At 44.2% G+C, this 21,159-nt stretch overlaps 3 protein-coding genes across 3 annotated transcripts in view; 2 read left to right on the forward strand and 1 right to left on the reverse strand.

Moving 5' to 3' along the window:
- The window catches only part of LOC309550774 (uncharacterized protein), a 461,615-nt gene that overhangs the window by 395,636 nt on the left and 44,820 nt on the right, over positions 1-21,159 (reverse strand). The gene's annotated exons all lie outside the window — the stretch shown is intronic.
- The window catches only part of LOC309550268 (uncharacterized protein), a gene marked incomplete at both ends in the record, with an annotated part of 461,917 nt that overhangs the window by 150,270 nt on the left and 290,488 nt on the right, over positions 1-21,159 (forward strand). The gene's annotated exons all lie outside the window — the stretch shown is intronic.
- LOC309549894 (uncharacterized protein) overlaps positions 1-21,159 on the forward strand; it is a 103,764-nt gene that overhangs the window by 23,518 nt on the left and 59,087 nt on the right. The window contains 4 exon segments of the mRNA XM_082250385.1: positions 7,966-8,100; positions 8,187-8,310; positions 8,427-8,503; positions 15,254-15,574. Of these exon segments, the coding sequence (XP_082106511.1) occupies positions 7,966-8,100; positions 8,187-8,310; positions 8,427-8,503; positions 15,254-15,574 (657 nt within the window).

Genomic DNA, 21,159 nt, shown 5'->3' on the forward strand with positions numbered 1-21,159 from the left:
TTTGTATGGCTAAATTCGCATCGCACCCGGTGCAAACACGCACAGGAGGCATTTTTGCAGCCGCATCAGGATCGGATCGCACAGCGGTTCACACTTGTGCGATCCCATCCTGTGCGAACTGCACGATCGCACTGCGATATGCGATCAAACTGGGGGTGTCGTTAAGATTACATTGACACCCCCAGCGGATCGCATATGGCAGTGTGAACTGCCGGGGGTGCGTGTGCGATGCGGGAACAGGCTGCGAATTCGCAGCCTTCCCGCATCGCAATAGTGTGACCCGGGCCTAAATAGAGCTTCCTTTTTCTGGAATTTAATCACCGCTGTTAATTATTGTTTGCTAATTAAATGAAAAAAAGTCTGAAAATGTTATTAAAAAATAAAAACACGTTATCTTTGTTTCTGTTATAAAACTAAGCAAATAAATAATTGTCCTTCATAAATTTCACCCAAAATGTATTCTGCTGCATTTCTTTGGTGAAAACACCCCAAATCTGTGTATATTATTTATCTGTAGGAAAGTTATACAGTCCACAAACTATGAGATATATATATATATATATATATATATACACACAGTCCACAAACTATGATATATATATATATGTATATGTATATATATATACACAGTCCACAAACTATGATATATATATATATATATATATATATATATATATATATATATTGTGAGGGGATTAGCTCGGTGGCGGGCGTGGATGACCCCTTTGGGGGGTGCGTTTACACATGGAGATAGCCGAGAAGTGGTTGCAAACAACAGTTTGGTTTATTCTTGGAGTTTACTTCACACAAGTGCAAGCCTCAAAACAGCAAAATAAAAATAAAACACAAAATAAATCCTTGCCACTGTGGGCGGCTACCTTCTCACATACAGGAACCTATCTAATGAAGTCTGTCTCCAACCTACTGTTGGAGCAAACTTTGCTGATCCTACAGCAGACACTCAATAGTCCATTTATTTTCTTCCACATAGAAATAGTTCAAGACTTCACCTTGAGTAGTCTTCAGTCTTAATTAATTTCCCCTTCACACAGGAAATGTCCATTGGTTTCTTTTCACATAGCAACCATTCCTTTGCTTGGCTCTTCACATAGCAAACAGTTCAAGACCTCACCTTGAGTAGTCTTCAGTCTTAATTAATTTCCCCTTCACACAGGAAATGTCCATTGGTTTCTTTCCACCTAGAAATGATCAAAGACCTCACTTCGAGTAGTCTTCACACTTGTTACCCTCCTCAGCCACATCGCTTCAGGAGGTCTTCCCCATGCTCACACAGCTTTCAGGGGGCACACATCTGACTGTCCTCCTCTCCCCATGCCCACACAGCGGCAGGAGGCAGCAATCCTTAGACTTCCTTTGGACAAATTATAGAGGCCTTAATTTCCTCATTCTGAACAGCTGAATGGTTTTCAACTTCCTGCTGGCTATCTCTGCAGCCGACACCCTATAGTAATTGGTGAATTTTCTAAACCAGGTGGAAATGTATCTCCTGTCTGTGACTACATCCACAGATTTACCTGAATTCCTGTCACAATATATATATATATATATATATATATACAGTATATATATACAGCCCACAAACTATGATATATATATATCTATTATTTTATTCTATCTTTTCATGTGACAACACTGAAGAAATGACACTTCCCACTACAATATAAAGTAGAGTGTACAGCTTGTATAACAGTGTAAATTTGCTGTCCCCTCAAAATAACTCAACACACAGCCATTATTGTCTAAACCGCTGGCAACAAAAGTGAATACACCTCGAAGTTAAAACATCCAAACTGGGCCCAAAGTGTCAAAATTTTGTGTGGCCACCATTATTTTCCAGCACTGCCTTAACCCTCTTGGGCATGGAGTTCACCAGAGCTTCACAGGTTGCCACTGGAGTCCTCTTCCACTTCTCCAAGACATCACGGAGCTGGTGGATGTTAGAGACCTTACGCTTCTCTCTACCTTCCATTTGAGGATGCCGCACAGATGCTCAATATGGTTTAGGTCTGGAGACATGCTTGGCCAGTCCATCACCTTTACCCTCAGCTTCTTTAGCAAGGCAGTGGTCATCTTGGAGGTGTGTTTGCGGTCGCTATCATGTTGGAATACTGCCATGTGGCCCAGTCTCTGAAGGGAGGGGATCATGCTCTGCTTCAGTATGTCACAGTACATGTTGGCATTCATGGTTCCCTCAATGAACTGTAGCTCCCCAGTGCCAGCAGCACTCATGCAGCCCCAGACCATGACACTCCCACCACCATGCTTGACTGTAGGTAAGACACACTTGTCTTTGTACTCCTCACCTGGTTGCTGCCACACACGCTTGACACCATCTGAACCAAATATGTTTATCTTTGTCTCATCAGACCACAGGACATGTAATCCATGTCCTTAGTCTGCTTGTCTTCAGCAAACTGTTTGTGGGCTTTCTTGTGCATCATCTTTAGAGGAGGCTTCTTTCTGGGACAAAAGCCATGCAGACCAATTTGATGCAGTGTGCGGCGTATGGTCTGAGCACTGACAGGCTGACTCCCCACCCCTTAAAACTCTGCATCAATGCTGGCAGATCTAATTCTGTCTAGTTCCCAAAGACAACCTCTGGATTTAACGCTGAACACGTGCACTCAACTTCTTTGGTCGACCATGGCAAGGCCTGTTCTGAGTGGAACCTGTCCTGTTAAACCGCTGTATGGTCTTGGCCACCATGCCGCAGCTCAGTTTTAGGTCAGGCAATCTTCTTATAGCCTAGGCCATCTTTATGTAGAGTAACGATTTTTTTTTTCAGATCCTCAGAGAGTTCTTTGCCATGAGGTGCCATGTTAAACTTCCAGTGACCAGTATGAGAGAGTGAGAGCGATAACACCAAATTTAACACACCTGCCCCCCATTCACACCTGAGACCTTGTAACACTCACATAACGAGTCACATGACACCGGGGAGGGAAAATGGCTAATTGGGCCCAATTTGGACATTGTCACTTAGGGGTGTACTCACTTTTGGTGCCAGCGATTTAGACATTAATGGCTGTGTGTTGAGTTATTTTGAGAGGACAGCAAATTGACACTGTTATACAAGTGTCAATTCTTCAGTGTTGTCACATGAAAAGATAGAATAAAATATTTACAACAATGTGCGGGGTGTACTTACTTTTGTATCTTCCTACATTGCTAGAGTAAGTTGAGATTCATGGGGGATACTTCTTTCCTTAGGTTCCAGGTGAATAATCACACAATGAGTCTATTTACCTGAATGTCCATATATTTAAAGCAGTTTAGGTAAGGATACATATCCAGAATGATGTTTGATGAACACTTGGCAGATTATGATATAATAATATGTGCATGTTGGTATACGTGCACACTGACAGCCATACACCTTTTTATATTTACTTATCAATTACTCCTTATTGGCTGCCTATATTACGAAGGATTAAAAACAACTCACATTAAAGGCCCAAACCGGCAGCCCCCTCAGTAAAGCGGTATTGCTGTGACGGAACATCACCATCAGAATTTCACCAAAAAAATACTTATTTGTTGGATTTGGTACCCTTGATGTATGTCTGTCTGCTATGTATAGATTGGTTAGTCAACTGGCATGCTGATGTCACTATGTGTTCCATTATATAGACAACATAATGGTAGACATGTATGATTTATTCTGTCACCCTAGTAATATATTATTCCTTTATAAATCCTTATAGACTTTATCTACGTGTCGGGTCAAATCTCTACCTTACTTCCCCTTGTTCAGACATTTGGAATGTCCATCTACTATTGGTACACACTAGGAAGTTCCCTGTCATCTGTAACATGTATACGGTGCATATTGAGGAAACTCTGAAGTACCTATTGTTACATATTCCAATTGAACACACAATATGATTGTGACTTTTATACCATCCTACTTATACTTCTAGGTTGGCTAGGTGTACCCGCTCCCGCACTCACCCCCAGGGGAAAGTAAAGTTTTTAGTGGCCTCTTTGGATACCATCGCTGGTGGGATTGTTACTCAAGGCGAGCATATGTGACATTTCACAGTTACCAAATAACCTGTACCAAGATGAATGTACATTTTTCTCTTCTCAATAGTTGTACTTTGTAAATTGATGTATGTTTTGTCCTTGCAGGATTTTGGCCCTTTTATATCCTCATACTCCTGAAGACATGTCAAGTATGGCTTTATGAGAGAAAATAAGTTGGCCAAGGGACTTTAATGAGAGAAACCCAAATACATATGAAAACAGGAAAAATGTGTATATATTAAAATACAAAAACATTTTTAATTATATGATAAGTGCAAAAAATTGTAGTAATGAAAGAATTAGTCCATAAAAAATAGAGCACAGTCCATCATCACTTTAGTAGCGCTAAACTGTATAACTTCATGCGTGTAGTGATCAAACCACTCATATGTGAGTGACAGCCCAAATGATTGGTGATGAATCCTATATTTGACACTATTAGATGTTCCACACAAGTGCCACTTCCACCGCACTGCGTGAGAAAACACTCCCCTTGGAATTGTACTCACCAAAAGGTGGCTGCTAATGAGCCTTGTACCACTAATCCCAGGCAGGGACCCAAACGGGATCTTCTCCACTTCCCAGCATTAGAAAGGTGTACATACAAGGGGTAAAGATGACATCACATAGTGTGATTCCGTTTTAAACATTTATTGAAACACCAGTGCAATCAAAAACACTCACATTATAAAAGCTGATAAAAGGCATGTATCGCGGTAAACTCAGAAGCTGGTAGTGCGGTCTATTATACCAGCTGCTCGCTGGTGACACCCGGGTGGTTCCGCACTAACTGGCGTTCATTTCACAGAGGTCCTGTGGTCACGCCCAAAAATGTTTCGTCATTACGTCTTCTTCGGCAGGCGTTCACATATTGAAGATAAGAGCATCAATAATATTCTGCCAAGTGATGTATGACACAGAATTAAAAATGGCAAACAAAGCAAACAAGAAAGAGCATAACCATCCAACAAAGATATACTGTGCTTGGCTTAACTGCTGGCTAGAACCCCAACTAATGTTCTATAATTTCATTACGGGTAAAACTGTGCTGCAGCAAGTGTGCCTTTCAAACTGACCGATTATCTCTTTTATATGTAAATATACAATGTATCATTGAACTGTATCCCTTTATATTTTTGTATGTACAAACCGTTTTTGTAATAAAAATCCTTGATTTTATTTAGCCGTTTATGGCTGTTTATGGCATCATTAAAATCCCACGTGCCCCATCTCCTCTCCCTATCCCACCATCTTTCCCTTTCCTATAGTCCTCTGGCGGGATTGCCTATATGTATTCATTTTGATATGGGATGAAGGTACTTTGTGAATATAATTAATGAGCACTAACTACCTACTTAATTAATTTATTGATAAAAACCATAAGATCAATGAAGTAGGTGTAAAGTGGAAGCCGTAGATCTGCTGAGAATATTATATTGAGCCCCTAGCACTTTATATCCACATATTTTAGTGTATTTGTGTTAATTTATGTGCACACACAATAGGACAGCGCTGTGACACATAATGCTCTAGTTGATAAAGGGAATACTTACCTTTGTTACAGCAGCAGTCCGGTAGAAGTTATTTTTGTAGGTATTTGAGTTGTTACACATAGCACGGGTTTTTTCCATTTATATTGGTGACATAATTGCCCAAATCTGGGGATCAAGAGCCATTTCCACCCTTTACTCTTGGCTGGGGTTCTTTGTATCCATATAACAGATGTTCTACATGACTAAATCTGCAATAAATTTTACTGCAAAATCAAAGGTGCCAAAAGGTCTCCCTCCGAGCAGTAATATATTTCTATCCCCCTTGGTGGGAGTGGAGATGACCCATCTATAAGGATCTACAGTACATACACACACAGAGCACAAGGCCGTGTTCACACTACTAGACGTTTCTCAGGGCTGCAGTTCCTCTGGGCTCCACAAGCTGGTGATCTCACTTCTATCCAGACAGGAAGTCTCTATGGAATACAGACAGAAAGTGATGTCAGGTACAGACAGGAAGTTCCGGGTGAGAGGTGAGTTGGGAGGAAGTAGATAGAAGACATTGGTGGAAGTGGCAGCAGAAGAGGTAATAAGATCTTATTTTCTATTTACACCCAGTAACCCCCATCATGTCCGTCCTCTTCCTCCATAGTCACTGTGACGAACGCCCATTTGCTGGGCCGTTCACCACGGGCTACTGGAGGAGTGTGGAGGCCAGCCTCCTGCCCACGGACTATGGGCACTGGCTTGTAGAGGAGCACGGCTCTATGCGGGGATGTATGCTGGGGGACCCTCAGAGTACTGTTACTTTGACCTCAAGTCCCTGTCACGCCAAACGATACAGACTCTAGGCCTAAGCTGCCTAAAACCAAGGAATTCACACAATGAGAGACTAAACAGATGCTAATAACATAAGACTCAGCTATGGTATACTGGGGGGATGTGAATGGACACTTATAATAAGGTGTGTTGAAAATGGAGACGGGCAGCCTGTAAGCCTATGTCTTCTGCTTTCATCTGTTTAGAGGTGGTGTGTGTTCACACTTCTAGGAATGCGTATTCGGCTATGTTTTGGGCTTGTTGTTTGTTGAGTCAATTATGATAATGCTAATCCTGTCTGAGCCTGCCGTGTCATTCACCTAAGACTGTATAGATTGGAAGTGAGTTCTTGAATAAAGAGTCTTTGTTTTTACCCTTCATCGAGCTTAGGCTGATGTTTGGGGGGTAATTGGGGGCCATGGTCACTGCATCACGTGGGATTCGGGAGACCTAAAACAGAAATACTTGGTCGAAGTATTGGGGGTCCGTTACAGTCACTGTGACATCTTTTATCTCCAGCAGATGATGATACACATATATATAGTGTGGAAACCTATATTAACCCCTTCAGGGAATCAGTTGATGATTAATATATCTTACTTCCAAAGCTGACCATAAATGGTTCTGTTTTATCATTCAGCTAGCAGGATGAGTAAAAAAAAATGGAAGCGATTCCCCCATCCACACATTGGAGGGGGATGGGGAATCCTCCCCACTGCTCTATTATATTCTGAAAATGGATGGCACTCCTCCGCTCTCAGAATACACAGATCAGTGATGAAGCTATTGGCTGCAGCCGCTGATCGAGTGACTTTTATCAGGAAGTGACCACACATGGATGGAAATGTGACCGATCCCTGCTGAACCAGCTGAATTTCCATGTATCTATGGTCACCTTAAGTGATTTCCTCCCCCTCCCCCTAATCTCTTTCATTATGTAAGTCATGCTGAGATAATCTCCCATTGGCTGAGCAATATTCTCATTTGTCTCTGAGCTCCTTCTTGCTATTTATCGTCCTGCTTGTTGTTTCCTTGGATTGATTTTCTGTGTAGTGACCCCGGCTTCATCTCTTGGATGCGCTCGTCTGTTGCTGGTCCTGACCTTTATCCTGATTCCTGGATCTCCTCCTCATCTCACACCCAACATGGGGAATGAAAGTTGTAATCCAGGTGGCCAAATTTTATGAGAATCCCAGACCCCAAGAATCATAGAAAACGCTAAACTGTCCAGATGAAATATTTTCTCACTGGGACCATAGTGCTTAAATAAATACCGACCTTCATATTACCTCCTGATATCCTCATCCTATTATTGTACAACCAATACCAATCCAGATAATTCTCTGTTATCAATCTTATCTGTCTACAGGGAAACCTTCATAGATGATGACACCAATGAGGATGGAGGAGGAACGGAGTCACATGACTGAGAAGATACTAAACCTCACCCTGGAGATCATCTACCTGCTGACTGGAGAGGTGAGGGGGATTCTGGGAGGTCACATGACATCACTCTTATCTCTATTAATAAAACACCGACCTGACCGGAGAGGTGAGGAGGATTCTGGGATTCTAACATGATATTCCTATTGCTTCCTCAATACAGAGATTTCCTCTTCTGAAGTCAGGTGATCATATGACCATCACAGTGCCTCCATGTGACTCCCTAAAACCTGAGAGACACAACACACAGAAGATTCTAGAAGTCACCAAGAAGATGATGGAGCTGCTGACAGGAGAGGTGAGCAGTGCTGGGAATTCTGGGACATTATCCAGTAACAGACAAGGGATGTGTCTGGATGGTGACTGTATCATTGTGTGTGTCAGGTTCCTATAAGGTGTCAGGATGTCACTGTCTATTTCTCCATGGAGGAGTGGGAGTATTTAGAAGGACACAAGGATCTCTACAAGGACGTCATGATGGAGAATCAGCCGCCCCTCACATCACCGGGTAAGAGGAGACTTTATTGTAAAGGAGAGAGCAGTACGGAGGATCCACCTAGATCCCCCATCATCTGATAAACACATAGAAACAATGTATTCAGTCAGTGTGTGTGTTTCCTACAGATGGATCCAGTAATGGGAACCCACCAGAGAGATGTCCCCGTCCTCTGTATTCCCGGGATTCCACACAGGAAGGTCACACCATCCCTCACTATTACAAGGTTGGTGGGACAGAGTTTATAACACACAGTCTCATGGAGACAATGTGTGGATTTTTTATGTGATGACAATAATAAAGCTTATATTTTACAGATGATATTCTCTCTCATTTTCTTGATTTAGAGTGGAGATCCAATCGATATAGAATTTGCGGTGAAAGCAGAAGAAGAAGAGACGTATGTGAGGGATGATCAACAGTCTATGGAGGAGGATGGAATAACGGGGACATTTATAGAGGAGGACAATCCTACAGAGATCAGCACAGGTGGGTCATTAACACTGAATACATTCCTCCACCCATACTGCTCACTGATTGGTCCACGCTAGGGCAAGGACTGGGTGATATCAGCCTGTATCCACTGACTATCGAATACCAATAATATGAGTCCTGACCCCTGCACTATATACTCTATGTTGTACATTACATAACTCTGATACTATATAGTACTATCTGTTGTATCTTATACAATATGTTGTACATTACATAGTCCTGACTTCTAGAGATGGACGAACATCGGCCGGGGCGGTTCGCGAACGTCAGCTGCAAATTTTCTCAAAAGTCCGCGAACCGCAAGTTCGCAGTGGGCCCCATTGACTTTAATGGGAAGCGAACTTTAAAAATCTTTAGGTCATAGTTGCAGCCACAAAAGACGTACTAGCTGTGCACAAATAGTCCCAGCACATGGACAATGTCATAACACAATTGGAAAAGTTGCCCTAATTTTTTATTTTTTTTTTTACAGCAAAAAAAAAATATATATATTTTTTTTTTCATAAATCAGCCAGAACTGATAGCAGCCGGTAAATACATGTCTAATACATATAGGGTCCATTCACACATCTGTAAAATGGGTCCGCATCCATTCCACAATTTGGCAGAACCTTTACAGACCCATTGTTTTTCATTTCCGGTCTGAAAATTAGGCATTCACAGGATAAAGAAGTAAGTGTCGGCCATTCCAGGCCCCAAAAATTCGCTCACATGGGTTTACCTGACAGCTAAGCACATAGTTTTCTGTGGCTGAAGGTTCATTAGGCATTCACAGGATACAGAAGTAAGCGTCGGCCAGTATTGGCCCCAAAAATTAGCCCACATGGGTTTACCTGACAGCAAAGAACGTAGTATTCTGTGACTGAAGGTACATTAGGCATTCACAGGATACAGAAGTAAGTATCGGCCATAAAAGGCCCCAAAAATTAGCCCACATGGGTTTACCTGACAGCTAAGAACGTAGTATTTTGTGGCTGAAGGTACATTAGTCATTCACAGTATACAGAAGTAAGTGTCGGCCTGTATAGGCCCCAAAAATTAGCTCACATGGGTTTAACTGACAGCAAAGAACGTAGTGTATTTGATGGCTAGAGGTACATTAGGCATTCACAGGATACAGAAGTAAGTGTTGGCCAGTATAGGCCCCAAAAATTAGCCCACATGGGTTTACCTGACAACTAAGAACGTAGTATTTGGTGGCTGGAGGTACATTAGGCATTCACAGTATACAGAAGTAAGTGTCGGCCTGTATAGGCCCCAAAAATTAGCCCATGTGGGTTTAACTGACAGCAAAGAACGTAGTGTATTTGATGGCTGGATGTACATTAGACATTCACAGTATACAGAAGTAAGTGTTGGCCAGTATTGGCCCCAAAAATTAGCTCACATGGGTTTACCTGACAGGTAAGAACGTAGTATTTGGTGGCTGAAGGTACATTAGGCATTCACAGAAAAAAGAATTGTCGGTCCTGAAAGGCCCCAAAATTGAATTTGCCATTCAATGGACATGAAATGCCTTTTATGCAGCTGTATGTAGCGAAGCCAAGGACCAGGAATTGGTGTGTGTGGATGGCGGTCTGGCAGATATTTGTGGCCTTGCATGAGGAATTTCAATGAAACATGGTCTACTGGTCACATGTGTTGAATTCCTCAGAGATCCATTCCTCATTCATTTTTATAAATGTGAGGTAGTCTACACTGTCATGAGCTAGGCGAGTTCGCTTATCGGTCACGATCCCCCCTGCTGCGCTGAACGTTCTTTCGGACAGGACACTGGATGGGGGGCAAGCCAACATTTCCATTGCAAATTGTGCAAGCTCTGGCCAGAGGTCAAGCCTGCCCACCCAGTAGTCCAGGGGTTCATCACTCCTCAGAGCGTCCACATCGGCCGTTAACCCAATGTAGTCAGACATCTGTCGGTCTAGGCGTTCCGTCATGCTGGATCCGGAGTACAGCTGTCGATGGTTCGGCTGAAAGAAGTATCTCATATCTGAAGTGGCCAAGACATCTTCAAACCGCCCTCATCTTGCAGGCGCTGTTGGATTGCTACCCGCAACTGTCTCTGTGTGACTGGAAATTCCTCTGCCAGCGCATGGAAAAGCAGAATGCAGCATTTCCCACAGCAAGGCCTGGAAGTGCTGCATTCTGACCGCCCTCTGTGATTGTGGTAACATTTCCACAATTTTGTGTTTGTACCGGGGGTCTAAGTACGTTGCCACCCAGTAAAGCTCCTTGGCCTTTATGCGTTTTATACGGGGGTCCCCCTTAAAACACTGGAGCATGAAGGCCCCACATTCCCACTAAACTGGGAGCGGTATAGCGGCCTGCTTCCAGCTCATCATCCAGGATAATGTCGTCCTCGTTCTCCTCCCCCCATCCACGGATAACACCAGGGATCCCAGAAAGGTTTAAAGCATGCTCTTCTTGCTCCTCCTCATCCCCCCCCCCCCCCCCAGCACCATCCTCCTCTGACTCCTCTTCAGACTCCAGCTGTTGATTTGTCTCAGATGGAGTAGCACCCCCTGAGAATTCATCCAACATTGCGACTTCTCCTCGACGGCTTGATCAATGACACGACGCAATGCATGCTCCAGAAAGAAGGCGTAAGGTATGATGTCACTTATTGTGCCCTGGCCCTGACTGACCAGTTTGGTGATCTCATCGAATGGCCGCAGAAGTCTGCATGCATCACGCATGAGCAGCCACTGGCGAGGTGAAAAAAACCCAAGTTCCCCAGAACCTGTCCTGCCGCAGAGTTTGAACAGGTAGTCATTAACTGCACGTTTCTGCTGAAGCAGCCTATCAAGCATATGCAATGTTGAGTTCCATCGCGTCAGGCAGTCACAAATAAGACACCTGACGGGCAGGTTGTGTCGCCGCTGAATCTCAGCAAGGGGAGCCATGGCTGTGTAAGATCTTCGGAAATGGCCCGAGAATTTCCTGGCCTGCCGCAAGACATCCTGGACCCCAGGGTATTTGCCAACGAATCGATGCACCACCAAGTTCAGGATGTGTGCCATGCATGGCACGTGTGTTATTTTGCCCTGTTTCAGCGCGCTCAGCAGATTGGCACCGTTGTCGCACACCACTTTACCAACTGTCAAATTCAGCGGTGTCAGCCACTGATCTGCCTGTGAAGGCAAAGCTGAAAGGAGTGCAGGACCAGTGTGGCCCTTGGCTTCCAGGCACAACAGACGCAGCACAGCATGGCAACGTCTCACCTGGCATGTGGAATAGGTTCTGGGGATCTTGGGCAGCGCAGTGGAAGAGACGGTAGCAGCGGAAGAAGAGGAGTCTTTCGAGGAGAAGAGGGAGGATGGAGGAGGAGGAGGAGGAGAAGAAGAAAAGGCAGGCCTGCTTGCAATCCGTGGAGGTACAACTAAATCTACACGGGTGCCACGGGTTACATGCTTGACGGCCATCAGAAGGTTCACCCAGTGGGCAGTAAAAGTGATATACCTTCCCTGCCTGTGTTTGCTAGACCATGTGTCTGTGGTCAGAGGTATCTTGGCACCAACACTGTGTGCCAGAGATATATTCACTGAACATGGCCATACAGCTCTGGAATGCCCTTCTGCGAGAAATATTTCATTGTGGTGTTCCAATAGCCACAAATTTACGAAAGGCCTCCGAGTCCACCAGTTGATATGGCAGTAGTTGGCGGGCTATCAGTTCCAACAAGCCAGCAGTCAAACGTTGGTCAAGAGGGTTATCCAGCGTCATCATTTTTTTCCGCTCCAACATTTGGGCCACAGAAGCCTGCCTTTTTCCAGAACTACGTGACAATGGCATCATGGTAGGTGGAGTGGAGGACAAATGTGAGGAGAAGGAGAAAGAGAAGGGGCTGGCGGTGAGAGCCTGGAGTGTGGCTTTGTGGGTTCTGACGGAGTTGCTCCCACTGGGCTCGGTGATGGGAGTTCAGGTGCCTTCTTAAGGCGGTTGTCCCTAGGTGAGTGTTGGGCTTACCGCGACTTATGCGTTGACTGCAAACGCTGCAGATCGCAACACTGTTGTCAGCAACGGACACATTAAAAAAAGCCCACACTGCGGAGCCATGTGCCGGCATCCTGGTAGTGCCAGATGTGACTGTACATGGTTGATGGCTCGCTCCTGATACATTTGCAGTCTGCTTTGTACCTCTTGTGCAATGCAAGTTCTGCCTGCCTCTCCTCCCTATCTGCCGGTCCGTCTCTCCCTCTGAAGTCCCTTCCTCTTCCTCTCTTGTGGCCACCCATGTGACATCCATAGACACGTCATCATCCACATCACCTTCCCCACCACTAACATTCGAGATCTCGGAGTAGGCAGCAACAGCGGGACCAACCTCCTTGGGCTGATCTGGGTACTGTCGTCAGACTGCTGAGTGGAGGCTGTTGCTACCTCCTCTTTCTGATCTGAGTCCAACAATGGCTGTGCATCGCAAACGTGTTGTGATGGATCAGAAAATAATTCCAGTGACTCAAGCGGAGGGTATGTGGTGGTGGTGGTGTCTTTAGGGGTGCACACAGCAGAGCGTGAAGAGGGTGCAGATAGAGAGGATGAGGAGGGTGCAGAAGAGGAAGGCTGAGTGAGCCACTCAACCAAGTCTGGTGCGTCCTTTGACGTAATTGCACGCGGCATTTGAAACTTCACAGTTTAGCTCTGGCCTACTGCTCCTGCCCTACCCCTACCACCCCTGCGTACATGTCTGCCTTTTCTCTGCCTGTCATGTTTTTTAATTACCCTGTGACAAAAGTCTCTAGAGAATCGCAGTATATCTGGAAAAAGGTAGATAACACCCCACTTCAATCTGTGGTATTGGGGGGGCACAGGTTTATCACACCAGTTCTACAAATAATTGGCCAGTAACTGTTGTCACTGTGTGTAGCACAGTCAACACAGCAAGAGAGGCCAAATTTTTGCAGGACTAAAATACACTCTTAGAAAAGTATACTGTTAAATAACACCCAACTTCAATATGTGGTATTGGGGGGCCACTGGTCTATCACACCAGTTGTTCAAAAAATTGGCAAGGGAGTTTGGCACTGTGTGCATCAGACTTAAGTCAGCAAAAGAGGCAATATTGTTGCAGGACACAAATACACTTGTAAAAGTATACTCAGATAACACCCTACTTCAATATGTGGTATTGGGGGGCCACTGGTCTATCACACCAGTTGTTCAAAAAACTGGCCAGGGAGTTTGGCACTGTTTGTAGTATTGCTGCAGCAACGCTCAGTTACCACACCTGTCACAGTGCTGCACAGTGCACAATAATACTACTAATCCACTATAATATGGTTTCTACAAAGTATAAAACACTGTGGATTACCCCCCCCCCCCCTTTTTTTAGTGCACTGCACAGCAATACCAAAAAAAAAAAATTGCAGCCCTTTAAATGACTTTTGTGGACATTAACAGAGTGATTTGTGTGATTGCAGTCGATCTCTCTAACTGCCCTTAAAACACAGACTGGATACCTGTCCCTAACCTGAAAAGAGACTGGACCTATACCGAAATACCAGCCCTGAAAAAGACTTTTGTGAACATTAACCGAGCGATTTGTATGACTGCTGCCAATCTCTAACTGCCCCTAAAGCACTGACTGGATACCTGCCCCTAACCTGAAAAGATACTAGTAGACCTATACCGAAATACAAGCCCTGAAAAGGACTTTTGTGAAATGGCCGACAGCTCAGGTCTATTTATAAGGTAGGGGGCATGTCCATGTGCTGAAATGTTCTAATTGGCTGTCCCGTTCCACCTGACGGCTGTGTCATGGGTCAAAGTTCTCCCAATGTAAACTAATATGGCCGCCGCGAACAACGCCATGTGTTCGCAAATTTGGCGGATAGCGAACAAGCAAAATTCGCCGCGAACCGCAAGGCCATCTCTACTGACTTCTGCTCTCTCCCCTCTACCCACTGCTATATATATACACATAATATGGATTCTCTTTTGTTGCACCCATTTTCTACCAGCTGGACATTTTATATCGGTAGATAGTGAGTCGGTGTCCCGCACATCAAGGCGTGGCCTGGCGTAGGTCCAGACTGAGACTGCCATTTACTATCATACCAGGTCCTGACTTGATGTGTGACTCCTGGGTCACCTAGTCACCCTCTACCATTTACTAGTTACCTTGAGGGTAGAATTGTAAGATCCTCAGAGACAAAGCTGCATGATGTGGGCGGAGTCCTGGTTTAGGGGAACCAATCTGCTGATGTCTAGTAATAATCTTTGTATTTCTATTTTAGTACATGGATGGGAGATGAGGAAAACCTCAGAGGATTGTCTCACTTTGTCTCCAGGCTGTAAATTAGAAGATGAGGACATCACACAGTATAGTCCAGGAGAAAACCCGGCTACCTCAAATGTCCATCCGGGACCACACAGTGTAGATGGACCACCATGGGAGAAGCTGTATTCCTGTCCTGAGTGCGGGAAATGTTTTTCACTAAAGTATAATCTTTACAGACATCAGAGATCTCACACGGGGGAGAAGTCGCATTCCTGTCCTGAGTGCGGGAAATGTTTTTCATATAAGTCCCATCTTTACATACATCAGAGATCTCACACGGGGGAAAAGCCGTATTCTTGTCCTGAGTGCGGGAAATGTTTTTCACAGACGTCCCATCTTTCCACACATCAAAGAATTCACACTGGAGAGAAGCCGCATTCCTGTCCTGAGTGCGGGAAATGTTTTTCACGGAAGTCTATTCTTAACACACATCAGAGATCTCACACAGGGGAGAGGGAGAAGCCGTATTCCTGTCCTGAGTGCGGGAAATGTTTTTCAGTGAAGTCCCATTTTTGCAGACATCAGAGATCTCACACAGGGGAGTAGCCATATTCATGTGAATGAGGGAATTGTTCCTCACTGAAGTTCTGTCTTCCTGTACATCAGGGATCCCTCACAACCCTGGAGGTGTATTAGTGCCTTGAGTGTGGGAAATGTCTTCTATATGAATGTTGGTGGACATGTGGGGAAGAAGCACACCCTGATATACACCTCAGATATACTCCATGGCTGATCTTCATCATGTAAGAAACACTTCATAAGGAGATCAGAGATCACCAAAGACATGGATGAAGTGTTGTACTGTGTTGGCTTTTCATTGGCTGAGTAAATTTTGGGGTGTAGAGTGGTAAGTAGAGCCGTGAAATGAAGGAATCACCTTCAGAATGTCTTGCTTGTCTGTGTGACGGTTACTGATAATGATATAGCGGGTTACAGAGCTAGAAACTGTGAGATCCCATATATCTTTATCAGTAAACTTTACACAGACAAGACAGAAATTCTGAAGTTGAGGTCCTTCATTTCAAGGCTCTACTTACCAGTGGTGACCCCGAAGCGTGTCTCTCTGTCTTCAGTCCATCCTTCTCCCATCCCCCAACAGGAGGGAAGGAGAACTCGGAGATAAACTAGGTGAGAACTTCTTTCCTTTGCTCCTGTGTGGGTTTGGGTGGCTTGGCACGAGAGGTAACACCGCTTGTCTTTATATTTCTACATATCTTGTCTGGGTGGAGGTTATTGGTTGGAAAATATTTATACTGTTTTATTTTCTGTAAATAATTTCTGTTTTCCCTTTGAAAGGAGATATTATGTGTGGTTTGATGAAGTGATTGGCTCAATAGTTACCACTTCACTTACATGTTTAGTTTTTATAAAATAGATGAACAAATATGACAAGCATTCATTCATCCATGACAAAGGTTGGTCTTATTTTATTTCATTCAGTGATTTCCTATGATCATTGGGTCCATCTAGTGGCCATAATTCGATATTGAACTATTTTTCCTGATTGAGGTCTTTTGGAACTAATACCTCATTATGGCCACTAGTTGGAGCTGATGATTATAGGAAATCACTGTGTTTATTAGAATACGGCCAGAATTTGTCACGGTTGGACACATGCTTGTCACACTCACCAAACATATTGTTTGCATAGACCCCTTAGGTTCCTATGTCGAGGGGGGGGGGGGGGGTCATACAAATCCCTGAGATCACACCCATGTATTTATGAGTACAGTACACATTGAAGGACATAAATACCAGAGCTGTTTTTGCATTATTTTTGCACACATGGTAAAATGCAGATTTTGGGCCTGAAGATTAGATAAAACCCCCAAACATATATTTTCTGAAAGCAGAGGCCCTGGAGAATAAAATGGTGGTAATTGTTAAGGTGTTCCTCGTACACAAATGTCACCTTCATATCCGGGTTTATTTTCTCCTTTCCCCCATTTTCTATGGTGTGATCTTTTCTACAATACTTTGTTATAATAATGTAACACGTTGTGTATTGTATTGTACACAAATTATTACCGACTCCGCCTCCACATTCCAGACAAGTCATTTTCCTGACCAATTGGATTTCTAACTTTACCATTTTATACATTTTTTTTGCACTCTTGTTAAAATTAAAGTTAGATTAAAAAATATATTGAACGAAAAAAAAATTGTGTGTGTCGTGCAATGATGACAAGCTTCAGTATCCAGAAACGGCTGGTAGGTGACACTTCCATATACAGCCCAAGGAAGTGACAAGGAGCCCCTAGGAACCTTTGGAGGAACCCTGGCTGAGAGAGGCTGGACTAGGCAGTCATATATTATTATTATTATTATACAGGATTTATAAAGCGCCAACAGTTTGCGCAGCCTCTACAATGTTAGGGCAAACAGAACAATTACAATAAAATTCAGTACAGGAGGAATCAGAGGGTCCTGCTTTTTAGAGCTTACAATCTAGGAGGGAAGGTCAAGTGGTACAAAAGGTAATAACTGTGGGGGATGGGCTGATGGAGAAAATAAAAGTAGTTGTTAGGTGTGAGCAGAATAGGCTTCTCTGAAGAGATGAGTTTTCAGGGAACACCTAAAGGTGGATAGAGTAAGAGATAATGAGACAGATTGGGGTAGGGAGTTCCATGGGATAGGAGAGGCTCGGGAGAAGTCCTGGAGGTGGGAGGAGGTGACAAGGGAACTAGAAAGAAGGGTATATTGGGAGGATCAAAGAGGATGATTTGTTTGGCATATTGAGCCCAGGTTAGTGGTGTAGCTGGGGGCCGAGTTGTGGATGGCTTTGTAAGTTACTGTTAGTATTGTGAATTGAATTTGTTGGGTAAGTGGCAGCCAATGGAGGGATTGGCAGAGAGGGGTAGCAGATGCTGAGCGGTTTGTATGGTGGAGGAGTCTGGCAGGAGCATTAATGATGGACTGAAGGAGGGATAGCCTATGTAAAGGTAAGACAATGAGGAGGGAGTTGCAGTAGTCGAGGTGAGAGATAACCAGGGAGTAGGGATGGGCGAATGGTTTGGCTTGAACATCTTCCGTTTGGGTGTTCGCCCAACATCAAACATTTCTGTGTACGTGTTTTTCTTTTCTTTATTATTTTTTCATGTTTGATACTATCAATGCAATTTTATTTTATTTTTTTTTTTACAAAATATCGTTTTTGAAGGAGCAATGATTTTAATTAATGCTTAAAATGAAACAAAAGAATTCCTTTAAATATAATGCCTGGGGCATTAATGTCATATTTTTTTTTTCTTTATAAATGTCAGTTTTGCTGCAGCAGGTTCTATACACAGTACAGATACACCACTTTACCGGCAGACTAAGGCTGGATAAACACTATACAATTTTCTTTCAATTTTTTTCCTTTAGATTTACCAAAACCATATAATATGAGGTCAAACATAAACAGTTTCAATTTGTATGCAGTCAGGCAGGCCCCTGCACTACATAGTTGAAGGTAAATTTTTAGGAAATCTAACAACAAAAGTTGTATAATGTGTATGCAGCCTTAGTCTGCCTGTAAAGTGGTGTATCTGTACTGTGTATAGAACCTGCTGCAGCAAAACTGACATTTATAAAGAAAAAAAAAATATGACATTAAAAATGATTTTCCCAGCCATTGTTGGCAATGGAAATAAAAAATAAAAATAATAACAGTGTGGGGGTCCCCCTCGGTCCATACCAGGACCTTTAAAATCCCCAAAATCATTCTCTGTGACTTCAACATCCCTGTTACTACAAACACTTCTGTTACTTCTAAGTTTTTTAGTCTAAGTTTTTTAGTCTAATCTCCTCATTTGGCCTGAAACAATGGATAGAGGCTTCTACTCACTCTGGTGGCAAAACCCTCAGCCTTGTATTCTCCCACCGATGCACTCCATGCATCCTCTCCAACAATCCTCTCCCTCTCTCTAAACACCACTAGGGATGGACGAGCGGTTTGGACCAAACATAACTTCAACCCGAAATGGCCCCTTCAGGTGTTCGCCAAACACCCGAATTTTCTGTGTGCTCTGCGTTTCTTCTATTTATTTTACTATTTACATCCCGCTGAGTCAATAGGTTGTTAAGAAGTGAGGCCGGGAAACCGGCCACGGCATGCTTACCAACGAATGAGTCATCAGCTGTCAGCAGGCTTCCCAGCAGACAGCTGAATGTAAAAAAAAATAATTGTTGGCAAAGAAAATAAAAAATGGGGAAAAAAATGACGTGGTGTCCCTACTGTCTATACCAGACCCCATCCATACCAGGCCCAAAAAGGTTGCATGCTTGGATAGGGGTCTGGTATAGATTTTGAGGGGAAACCCCACACCATTTTTTTTTTAAATGGCGTATCTTCCCCCCCAAAATCCATACCGGCCCCTATCCAAGCACATAGCCTGACAGGCCAGGACAGGGGTGAGGACAAGCGAGTGCCCCCCCAAACAACACCAGGCCACATGCGCTCAACATGGGGAGGTGCTTTGGGTTAGGGGGTCTTCAGGGGGCTAATTGGAATCTGGAAGCCCCCTTGAAAAAGGAGTCCCCCAGATCCTGGCCCCCATTTACCAAAAAAAGTGTTAAAAATAGACATGAGCCAGTTTTTGATAGTTCCTTTAAAAAAAAAAACAATGTCCCCTGATGTAGATCCATCGTCAATCACAACGATCGCTGCACCGTCGACCCAAAAAAAGAAAAAAAAAAACCTCTGCCCATGAGGAAGGCTGACTGTCGAATGCCTGCTCCGCTGGGTGATAGTTTTTAAATAGTTAATGAGCAGAGCCACCTGGTGATGTCACCTGGTGGCCCTGCCCCTTATGATACCACCAATCTAGCATGCACCAGTCAGTTACATCACAAGGGGGGCGGGCCTACCAGATGATGTCACCAGGTGGCCCTGCTCCTTACCTTTTTAAGAACTGTTAGGCTGTCATTCCTTGAGGGTAGAGTGTTTTCTTTTTGGGGTCCAGAGGTGCAGTGGGTGTCATGACTGACGACGGATCTACATTGGAGGACATTGTTTTTTTTATTTTTCTATAGAAGGAATTGTGAAAAATGGGCTCATAGCCTCATTTATTCTCACAATGTACCCCAAACTCATTCACACAGGGGGACGGGATCTGGGGGCCCTCTTGTTAAAGGGGGCTTCATGATTCTGATAAGCCCCCTGCATGCAGGCCCCCGCAACCACAGGCCAAGGTTTTGGGGAAGAGGCCCTTGTCCCCATCAACATAGGGACAAGGTGCTTTGGGGCACATCCCCCATGTTGAGGGCATGTGGCCTGGTATGATTCAGGGGTCACTCGCTCGTCCCCCCTTTCCTGGCCTGCCAGGCTTCATGCTTGGATACGGGTGAGGTATAGATTTTGGGGGGACCTCATGCCATTTGTTTTTTAAATTTTGGCATGGAGTTCCCCTTAAAATTCATGCCAGACCCAAAGGGCCTGGTATGGATTTTGGGGGACCACACGCCGTTTTTTCCCCGATTTTCTTCTTGCCGGCAATTTTTTTTTCTACATTCTGCTGTCATCTGGGAAGCCCACTGACAGCTCATGACTCATTCCTTGTTAAGGACGCAGTGGCCGGCTTCCCGGTTTCGCTTCCTAACAACCTATTGACTGTGCGCTCGGCGGGATGTAAATAGTAAAAAAAATGAAAACACTGAGCGCACAGAAAATTCGGGTGATCGGTGAAGTTATCCTCGGCCCAAACCGCTCGCCCATCCCTAGTGGTGTTTAGAGGGAGGGAGAGGATTGTTGGAGAGGATGCATGGAGTACATAGGTGGGAGAATACAAGGCTGAGGGTGTTGCCACCAGAGTGAGTAGAAGCCTCTATCCATTGTGTATCCATTGCTTCAGGCCAAATGAGGAGGTTAGACTGAGAAGTTTGGAAGCAGCAGAAGTGTTCGTAGTAACAGGGATGATGAAGTCGCTGAGAATGATTGTGGGGATTTCAGAAGAGAGAAAGTAGGGCAGCCAGGCAGAGAGGTCATCAAGGAAAGTTAATACCAGTCCAGCTTCAAATGATGAGAGGGAGGAGAGGGAAGAACCTGGAAGGTGCTCTGTGAGGATAGGAGGATTCCACACTCCACCTCCCTTGTGTTCCCCAGG

The sequence above is a fragment of the Pelophylax lessonae genome (assembly GCF_965119305.1).
Source record: "Pelophylax lessonae genome assembly, chromosome: 3".
NCBI lineage: Eukaryota > Metazoa > Chordata > Amphibia > Anura > Ranidae > Pelophylax > Pelophylax lessonae.